Source organism: Cyclopterus lumpus, chromosome 1 (genome assembly GCF_009769545.1).
Source record: "Cyclopterus lumpus isolate fCycLum1 chromosome 1, fCycLum1.pri, whole genome shotgun sequence".
Lineage (NCBI taxonomy): Eukaryota > Metazoa > Chordata > Actinopteri > Perciformes > Cyclopteridae > Cyclopterus > Cyclopterus lumpus.
Window position 1 is genome coordinate 18612244 of NC_046966.1, and position 10809 is coordinate 18623052.

A 10809-nucleotide genomic window follows, 5' to 3' on the forward strand; every position below is an offset into this window, starting at 1 on the left:
TACTATTTTATTGTATTATTTTAATGTCTGTAATGTACTTTGTGAGTCCAAGAGGCCACCAAGACCCCAGATGCAAGTGACATTTTTCAGAAATTACGCAACTTAATTTGATTGTATAGCCCAACCAGATCTACGTGTTAAGATTAAGGATTTTAGACGTGAACTACACATTAGAAGTTGCAGCTTTTATGCATTTTCTGTAAATTCATATTTATTTTTATTTTGGTATTGCCACATTCCACTGCTATGCTACGTATTTGCCTATTTTATTGTCTGTGATTAATTATCTAAGAGCTCGACTAATTTTTATTCTGTATAATCAAAGCTTTTGGAGTAGCCTTGGTTAGCCCTCTCTTCAAAACTGATGAAGCTAAAAAGGGGGTTGGGATTATAAATTTTAAAAGCAAGACAAATGCAAGCAGTACATTATATTATCATTTAATGTTCAGAGAAATTGTCCAAAATACTCTACAGCCCAGAGTGATAGGAAGACACTTTTCAATTAAGAGGTTCATAGTTATAAATAAAGAGTGCATAGTCAGTAATACCTTCAAAACAAGCTATATATTAACAATCTGGGCGTCATAACATATTGCTACACGGAAGAACAACGCTTTTGTGTTCAGGGATGTGAAAATTAACCTCTGCTACCCCCTGTTGGCGAAAGTTATCCACTGTCCTTTAAGTTTTCATATTTCATACTTCATATATATATTTATAATTTATTTTTAAATATTGTTTTGCCCTTTGCGTTACATGTCTTCAATCCTAGAGATTAAATATATTTGCATTGCATAAATTAAACGACGGGAACCGTTTGTCGGAGGCGGTGCCCTACGTCACCGGAAACAGGAAGCGGATAAATGAACCGTTGATATGTAACGTTAACCTGTAACACACCTCCAAGCAGCGGGGACGAGGTCAGCCTGAATTGTCATTTCAAACTATTTGTTTTATTAAAGTGTTTTATTCGCCGTATTTGTAACAACTGTATATACAGTCGCAGGACGGGGAAAACGTCGAGTTCACAACATAAATTACCGTTAAAACAGCAAGTTGTGTCGCTGTCTGAAAGTTATAAGCTAACCTAAACAACGTCAGCTAACTATACATAACATAAGTTACCGCAACGTGTATGGGACGGAGGAGACACTCTTCCCTCATTTTGTTATTTAAATAATAAAACATTGTAGCTCTAGCTAAAACGCTCAAGAATCAACTCTGACTAATTGTTTGTCGTCTCGTCTCTCCTCCTAGATGCCCCACATTTACCATAAAATGCGGAGGTTTGGCTTCTCCCTCCATCGCCACATCTCTTCCACTGTCCCCTCGCGCACCAGGACATGCTGCCTCCTCCAAAGGGTCCTCCCGAGTTCCCAGAGCACCGTGCCTGGTCCCAGCTGCCAGTACAAGAGGGATGTGAGCACAGCCCTTGGGTCGCACATACAGGACCCGAGTGGGCCCGAGCAGAGGCTGCTGGATAAACTGTACGAAGGGCTGATCGGAGGACAGCGGGCGTCTCTGGCGGAGTCCATCACTTTGGTGGAGACCCAGCATCCCAGGAAGAAAGAGCTTGCTCAGGTGCTGCTGCAGAGGGTGCTGGTCTACAGGAGGGAGCAGGAGAGTCGTAATGGAGGGAAGCCCGTGGCTTTCCGAGTAGGTGTGTGTTGAGTGGCTGAAGTTGGTTGTTTTCAGCTGGGCTTTTGTGAAAGACACCACCAAGGGAACTGAACTACAATATACACTCTCTTACCAATTCATCACCAATACAACCGATCTGCCACATATTCTGCATTGAGTAAGACTATAATGTTCAGTTTGTGTTTACACTGTCTGAGATATGTTTATTATTGGAAAAAAAACTTGTACGGAACTACCTTTATATTGAAAGAAGTTTCTAATACTCTTATATGTTTATAAATAGGGTGGGTAAAGCATTAGAAATACCTTTCAGTTTAATGCAATCCAGTTCAACACAAACTACTACCTCAGTAATAAACACATGATGTGGTTAACTTGAGACCTCTCTGTCCCTGTCAATCAAAACTTAAAATCTTTTTAAAGGCAAAGTTTATGACTGAGCTGTTGTATTGGATTGCATTATATTTTACAAGTGTACTAAATGAAGTGGCCACTAAGTGTATGTATGTAGACCACGTCTCCAAGTTCAAGTACAGTGGCGCACATTATACATGGCCCTAGGCCTACTTTGTGTCCGTTAAAGTGAAATATTAAAATCTGATCATTGTTTTGAATGTTTCTACAAAGCGAAGAGCAGTGTACCACGCATTAATTTGGTTGCTGATTCGATTGCTTTAATTTCTCAGGTCTGTCCGGTCCTCCAGGAGCGGGGAAGTCGTCCTTCATCGAGGTGGTGGGGAAGATGTTAACAGCACGTGGACATAAGGTCTCAGTGCTGGCTGTTGACCCGTCCTCCTGCACTACAGGAGGTAAACACAGATCATCATCGTATATGATTCTGATGAAGAGCTGTAATTGGGTGCTTTACAGTTTACAAGGAACATAACAATTTTTTGTGAAATTGTAAAAGATAATGTGTAAAGATTAAAATGTTTTATGTATGTTCTGATGTCTTAATTGGGCTACAACTATTATATTTGAATTAACAGCAGCACTTTAACACTAATAAATGTTCAATTTATGACTGATTCATCCCTCTTGTTGCAGGGTCTCTGATGGGTGATAAGACTCGTATGACTGAACTCTCCAGGGACATGAGCGCTTTCATCAGGCCATCGCCGGCCTCAGGAACACTTGGTGGAGTCACCAGAACAACTAATGAGGCCATTGTTCTCTGTGAAGGAGCGGGATATGACATTGTCCTTGTCGAGACCGTAGGTAAGACACTGATTCTCAAAATGAATATTCTCTCAGGCTATAATACTGTATTTCTATCCATTCAAGACATATTTCTTTAAAGTCATAATGTTGGTCTCTACTTGTTAGTAGTTTTTTTCTGTTGTAATATACACCCTTTTCAATATAAAAATAGGAATTGTCATTTTTTTGACAATTGTTTCTCCCGTACGCCTTTTCCTCCAACATATTTAACATTTCAGTTAATTGTTTCTTAAAAAACTGGTAACTCAACACATTGGCACATTTTCTTAGTCGGGCTACATATTAATATTAAATGTTTAGATGCCAATGTGAAAATGCCAATATGCCTTTTTTTGTTTGAACAAAATAAGCCAAACCACACAAATTCATCAATGTTCAGTGCTGTTCTAAAATTGTCTTTATAAGAACTGTTCCATATCAAATCCAGTATAAAATTAACAAATTTGGGTTTTGAAGTCAGTACGTTTCTGACCTAAGAATAAGAAACTCGCAACCATTTCAGCAAGTATGCGTTGTAACTCAGTTTTTGATACTTAGTCCTACAGACACAATTTGGTAAATATTAGCTGTTGAGGTTTGAATTCATCCAGTGTGATGAACGTGAAGTTCCTAATTATTCAAAAGCATTTTTGAACCTCTGAACCACCTTCCTTATTTATTTGTTTGAATATAGTGAATTGCATTTATTTTTCTCCTGTTCATACATTATACTGTAGGATACAACATGCAAGCCTTTTTTATGGATTTAGTTTTAGATTGAGGATTTGTCACTTACTTTTTGTCTGATTTGCTGATCACTGGTGACACTTAAATCCGTCTTTTTGTTTTTAGGTGTGGGCCAGTCTGAGTTTGCAGTGGCTGACATGGTTGACATGTTTGTGCTGCTGATTCCTCCAGCAGGGGGCGATGAACTCCAGGTCAGTGAAAAACACGAGCTGGAAGAAAAGAAAAGAGTAAATCAGATGTTCCAGGTTGAATAATGTTCATGTTCAAGCTGGCAGGTTATAAAGTTGGTTCTGATAGTGGCATTGAAACAATTTCCTGAATGTTTTTCTTTATTGTTGTCAGATAATTGTGTCTAAATTTGCACACACAACATTTGAGTAAAAAGTTTTTATGAAGGGAAAACATTGATTGATTTATTACACCACAGATTCCTGATGGAGTAAATAGATGATTTAGAATAACCTTCTTGCATAAATACATTTACAAATATACATGCATATTAAAGCAGAAATTGACTTGCATTCACATTTGTATGTAAAGATGAGTCACGACTGTTTGCTGTGCTGGCTCCTCATTGGTGGAATGAGCTCCCCATTGACATCAGGACAGCAGAAAGTCTCTACATCTTCCATCGCAAACTAAAAACACATCTTTTTCGACTATACCTTGAATGAGGAAGGTAGCGCCGTAGTAGCACTTTAGTAGCACTTAAATGTCTCTTACTGATAGCACTTTGTAGTTTAACTTTATTGAAAAAATTGTACTTTCTTGATTCTTGTTGTTCTGAGTTTGTACTCATGGTTTAATGCACTTATTGTATGTCGCTTTGGATAAAAGCGTCAGCTAATTGACATATAATGTAAAGTATGTTGACAAAAACTACATGCTAATCAATTTAATAATTGGTTAAATTAATGACTTGATTAGCCTTGGTGATTAGTTTGGGACATTAATCAGCTCGATCGTCATTTGTTTTGATTATTTTTAAATAATACGCATTCTTTTTAAAGATGATCAAACTAGCATATAAACAATAAACATATGGTATTCAGATTGTAAGTGGAGTATTCTCAACAGCACAGTTAAATTGTTTAAACTGTAATTGAATGCCGCAAAACTATGTGATATAAAGACATTCATTTGCATTATTTTACGACGCATTACATGACTCAAAGTAGAGCAAAATAACTTATAAAGCCCAAACAACGTTGACAGCTGCAGACATTCTCTACATCTGCTCTAGCTTCGAGTCGCCAGCTGAATACAAAGTCAAAGACATTTTCAAATAAGCTCAACAACGGCGGTCCTTGTTTTGATCACTCAGAAGCTGACAGCAGTGAGGGATCGATAGAAAGCAACAATATCAGAGTAATAAATTAGTAAACTGGCAGTCAACCACAGCTCCATCCATCACTCTGTACACAGATCCCTCAGTAGATTAGGTGTCTAGACATCAGATTTATTTGCAGTGTTTTGGGAAGTTAATGACCCCCCCGGTTTAATGCCAAAATCTCTGTCCAGGGTATCAAGAGAGGCATCATTGAGAGGGCCGACTTGGTGGTGGTGACGAAGTCGGATGGAGACCTGGTGGTGCCAGCCCGGAGGATCCAGACCGAATACACCAGCGCCCTCAAGCTGCTCAGGAGACAGTCCAAGTCCTGGAACCCTAAGGTGTGTGTATGTGTGTAAGGGACTGATTTTGTGTGTGTGTGTGTGTGTGTGTGTGTGTGTGTGTGGAGGTAGTGCAGTGAGGAAGGGAGCCCACATCAGAATGAATAGGCATTTTCAAAAATACAAAAGGACAATTGACAAGTGTTCAACATTTGACCTACTGGGCGGTCGCAGCAGTATTATTGCTGCTCTGTGTACCCAACAAGCCATCCCACTGAGAGGTCAGTCGACCCTTGATGGGGCGGGTCGATGGTGATGGTGATGATGTCATGGCATCATGGTTTCAGTACTGCAGTGTCCCACCACTCCCTGCATGTCCCAGCTCACCCGCCTGCCTGGCCAGGCCTGCCTGGCCTTGTCCTTTTGTTTTCCCAGCCCGATGCAGCATCTGCCCACTGGGCAAGCTGCCAGGAAACACCTCCACCCCTCATCCCCTTACTCCTCCTGCTCTGAATACTGGGCTGCTGTCTCATGCATTTTGCTGATTAGAAGCATGCGCACTCCACATAAAAGCTGATGGGATTCTCTTCGTCGTCTGCTCTCCGCATTTATCCTTGCTTTGGCTGTCTTGCCCTCTTTTGTGTCTTGTGTGTCTTCTTGGCCTACAGAAGCACAATCTATGATTTAGTCTCTCATCTTCATCAATCTGCCCTCTATGGTCCACCGCGCTCAGCATGAATACCTAATTTATGAATGGCACGACATTAACGCTACTTTGATTTCTAAGTTATTGTCAATAACATACTGTAATATGTAAAGAAATATTGAGGCCTAATGATAAACTACTTTAACTAACAATTAGGGCTCCAACTAACAATTATATTTCGCAATCTATAGTTTGTTCGATGGTTTGTTCCATAAAGTCTCAGAAAGATGTCGAAAATCAAAACCATCTTTAAATGCCTTTCTGTCTGACCAACAGAACAAAATCCAAAGAACATCTAATTGACAATATAAAACACAGAAAAGTATAAAAGCCTCATGTTAAAGAAGCCTGAACCACAGAATATCTGGAGTCTCTCAGCTCTACCAATAATTTGACAATGTCAATTGCTAATCATTGATCAGTAGCAGTCTGTTAATGCCTTGTTCTTGAAGGTGAACTCCACCAATATTACTTTAAGTAATAGTAAGTGGGATTTAGCTTAGTCTGTGAAAATAGTTGAATGATTTCTTCTACTCCAATCTCGTCTCAATTTGATCTTTTCTTGAAATATTTATTTAAATCCTTTTTTTAATCGTCTTTTTTTGTAACTTCAGAGCACTTTGCAACCCATGTTTTGAAAAGTGATACCTGAATAAACTTTGACTCGCTCCCACCTCTTACTTCTGATCTCGGTTTGACTTAAAACGGTGTTTGAAAGTTATTTACGAGGCAGAGATGATCTTAAAGAAATGCTTTGAGTTGGATTATGAGATGTTGAGAAGCTGGACATCAACACTGAAGTCCACTCTCGTCTCTACTTCTCCAAACTCCCTTTTCTCATTCACAGGTTTATAAGTGATAACAAACAGAAGCTTAACTTTTAATGGGGTCCTTAATGGGTCTTCCACATCTTAACGAATGGCCATTGAGATGAATTTAAACGTTATTCTGAATTTCATCATGTGCTCTTGAATCGGCAGCAATCTCTGAAAAAAAAAATGCAGTCACATGAATGAACAAGGATTTTTATGGAGACAAATACTCACAGTTTGAAAAGTGACATGACAGCTTCTTCCAGGTTGACGGTTGATTGCTAAAACAATCTTAAACATAGAAGAAAAAATTACTGAAAAAGCAGCAATGCTCCAAACTCAAGTGCAAATAGAAACGCTTCTTTATCCTTAAAAACAAAGCTTATGCACCTTTACATTATATCTTTGTCAAAAGAAACCCAAAGTGTTTTTTGTATTGAAGAGCAGTATTTCTTTAGAGATATATATATTAAACATACATCATATTGACATATCCAGGTCTACCTTTATTGTTCAATCAACACTGACATTTTGAAGATCTATCTAACTGTAAAAAATAATAGTAAAAATCGCATGAGGAAATAAGAGGAAATTCTGTTTTGAACAAACCTATAGACAATTTCGAATAAATAATGTGACGTTAATTGCCATTTTTGCCTTCACGGGACAGTTGTCAGTACAGATGGGAAACAAGGGGAGAAAGAGAGGGTTTAACATGCAGCGAGGATCCTCGGCTGTAATTAATAGATATTGTAGTTATATATTATGTGTCTCCACCATTTGGGTACTAGGACAATTTTAACTGTATTTTAAGTTTGATTATAAAAATACAGTGTCCAGTGGAAAAGTAGAGTATTCCAGAGGTGTGCTGCTGTCGCCTCTGGCAGCTGCCTTTGTTTTCCTGGAGGTACGGTCCATGAGATTGACAACGTGGTTTAAAGGAGGACATGTTGTTCCATACAGAATCTTAAATAACACACAAAGGTTCACATCACGTTTCCAACTTCCAATACCAAATGCAGTTTGCTCTGCCTGTGAGGATATCCTCAGACCGGACAGTCGAATTGTCCAGACTACCAACTGGTTGTTGAAAAAGAGACCCTTTAAATTCACACATGCATCGCTCCCCCCTCCCCCCTGACTTCCTCTTCAGGTGGTGCGCGCCTCCTCATACACCAGTGAGGGCATCCCAGAGGTCTGGGCAAAGATGGAGTCGTACCGGGACGCCATGTTGGCCCGCGGTGAACTGCAGGGCCGGAGGAGGGACCAGCAGAAGGTTTGGCTGTGGACTTTGATCCAGGAGAACGCCCTCTGCCATTTCCAGAATCACCCCAGTGTCAGAGAGGCTCTGCCTCACCTCGAGGAGAGGGTCACCAAAGGAGCCATCTCCCCGGGCCTGGCTGCTGACCTGCTTCTTAAAGCCTTCTCATCATCATCATAACCATAGCAATCAGTGGGGCTGTACTTTTGGAGAAGGATGGATGGCTCATGGCCGGTCAGGGCCACTTGGTGCCAAGGAAAGCCAGGACCATGTGAGGATATGTGAACTTGACTCTAGTTTGCACAAAAAGAAGCTGCCTTGCTTTTTTCACTCTTAATTTGAAATTCAAAACACCTAATATGAAATAATCCAAATGAGGAGAGGAAGAGCGGGCTGTGAGTTGTCCCTTCTCAGCTACTGCTTCAAGACACATCCATTTGGACCGTGGACGGCATTTCAAAATATTTCAATTGTGTCCGATATTGCTGTGAGATATGAAATGTTGCGCTGCCAACTGGTAACCAGCTGGTTATCCAAAGCAGATCCTGTCCTCGATGACGGAGACACTGGAGACCCTCGTTTTAATACGATTAGTGCAACACACACAGAACTGTAAAGACTATGTTGGTACATTTGGAGTTTGCACAATAACCATCACCTTTTTAAGAATGGGGTCATTAAATGTGACTTGTTCATGCCCTAAATATTGGCATGACAATTACTGTAGTGGTATGATTTATTTCTCATACAGTGATCAATAACGCACACTATTTGTCACCCAAAAATAAATGATCAGGCTCAGAGAGAGGGCATTTTGTTATGGTCAGGTGTATCTCTTGTTGAGCTGCCACGGACAATAACAAACGCTCTTTCTCCCTTTTTGAAAAGCAACTGACCTACAATGTTTTTATTCTCCATTTGTGTTCCCAAGTTGAATATTATATTAAAAGAATGATGTGAATCTTAAATGGATAAGAGAGTAACATTAAATCTGTCAGTACAGTTGGCCAAGCTTTTCTCTCTCCTCCTCTTTGCTCACGATATGAACAAAGGGGGGAGTGATTAATATTACTTCCTCTACGAGTATTAGACCTGAGATTTGTCAAAGACGTAATTACATTTTTTCTGCACTCTGGAGCCAGAAATGTCCGTGCTGGGTATCGCCTAAATGAGTCGGCTGCTTCTAATTCAGGCAAAACACACTTTTAATATTTTCAGAATTACTTTAATAATGCACTGCACTCCTGGACGCCACCAGAGAATTATAGACAAAGAGAAGTCAAAGGCTCATAACTCCAGTGCAGCTAGTTTATTAATTTATGCAGACATGCTGCTTCTTTCAGGGTAAAGCAGAAGACTCCAGTGTCAGTGACATATGCCTGTATAATCTATATAAAGAGTATTTTCAAATCATAGACATCGATCATTGTAAAAATATAATATATGTTTATAATATCCGTGCAAAGTAGGGTTACTACGAACTGTTATTCATTTAGTATGTGCAATTCTAGTAACACATCTGAATAAGTTGATAAAAATGCTAAAAACAGACTATTAACCACACATATATTACAATGATCTAAAACTGAGAAAAGCAGCAAATTCTCACATATGGGAAGTCAGCGGGCCTTTTGGTCATTTTTGCATAATAACAGGTTAAAGCTAATTTAAAAGGGCGTTGCAGATGATTTTAGTTGCAGGACTGTTCGGTGGAGCTTTTTGGAAGTGGAAGCCAATGAGGCCATAATGAAATTGGGGTAATTGGTTCTTCTTTCTTAATTATAGTTAAACGCATAACAGCTGTATTTTGAACCAACTAAAGACGACTTGGAGCTTTTTCAATTCAATTAATATAAAAAGAGTTACAAAAATCAAATGGCTGCGTCAATAACTTTCTACAGGTCAGCGGCAGACAGCAGGGGTTGGATTTGATAATATAGAGTATGTATTTGTGAACATGATACTTTAGCTCTACCCCCCATGTGGGTGTGAGTTTCTACCTTCTTCAGCCACTAGAGGTCTCCCAAATTCCACTCAGCTCTGGATTCATTATTGTAATGACTGGGCCCTTAGTGCCAACCACCCTCCTCTCTATGCCCCCGCCTCCTGCCCTCCATCCATTCTTCATTTAGGGTGCCGAGGGTGCCAGGTCACTCGGAGGTGAGGACATCAGCAGCTGCCACTCTCCCGGAGCACAGGCTGCACTGTAGTCTTCGCCTTCGGTGCCAAACCTTCCTCTGCGGTTCTGGGTTCCTCGCTGAAAAGCAAAAAAGGAGCCGTGTTACAGTGCAGAACAGGAGGCTTGAGTGTGTACGGCTTTCAACCTCAGCCCCTCTCTTTGAAAGTAGGCTATATTTCAAGGCCAAAAAGAAGAAGAAGAACAAAAAAAATGCAGTACTAATCCATGCTTGTCCTTGCTGTTCTGCTTTGGAAAATACTGAGCATGAGCCCCCCGACCGCTGGACGCGCTCCCAGGTCGCTGCTCGTTTGCTCCCGCCTGCGTACGAGAGGAAGAATGCCCCTTGAATGCAGATGGATTCATTAGGTCTGAGTAACACCCTTCTCCTCCATCATGCTGACACAAACACATACACACTGTACAGCTCTGGCTTTGAAAAAGGGAACAGTGAGTTCTGCAGCTCTGGACACACTCACTCACACACACACACACACACACACACATGCATGTACGTACACACACACAGTTGTCTCCAGTGTCAACAACACCATGCGGTTTCACTAAGGAAGATTAACTCAAATGCTGCCGGATCGTGTTCGGCCATTTTAGCCTAAACACAGGACCCATCCACATGTGTTTAGCATTTCGCTGG

The 10809-nt window shown here is 40.3% G+C and overlaps 1 protein-coding gene across 1 annotated transcript; it reads left to right on the forward strand.

The window, feature by feature from the left end:
* Positions 1–833: 833 nt before the first annotated feature.
* On the forward strand, positions 834–8704 carry mmaa (metabolism of cobalamin associated A). The gene is made up of 7 exons (XM_034544204.1): positions 834–920; positions 1258–1660; positions 2328–2450; positions 2689–2859; positions 3694–3779; positions 5110–5259; positions 7871–8704. The coding sequence occupies exons 2-7, from the start codon at positions 1258–1260 to the stop codon at positions 8156–8158; spliced, it is 1221 nt and encodes a 406-aa protein (XP_034400095.1). The 5' UTR covers positions 834–920; the 3' UTR covers positions 8159–8704.
* The last annotated feature ends 2105 nt before the right edge of the window (positions 8705–10809 follow it).

What these genes read in the sequence shown, in the direction of transcription:
- mmaa (XM_034544204.1), top strand. Translation starts at nt 1,258, where the DNA reads ATGCCCCACATTTACCATAAAATGCGGAGGTTTGGCTTCTCCCTCCAT. An exon ending in GCCCGTGGCTTTCCGAGTAG is followed by an intron (nt 1,661 to 2,327) that starts GTGTGTGTTGAG and finishes TTAATTTCTCAG; the next exon opens with GTCTGTCCGGTCCTCCAGGA. An exon ending in CAGGGGGCGATGAACTCCAG is followed by an intron (nt 3,780 to 5,109) that starts GTCAGTGAAAAA and finishes ATCTCTGTCCAG; the next exon opens with GGTATCAAGAGAGGCATCAT.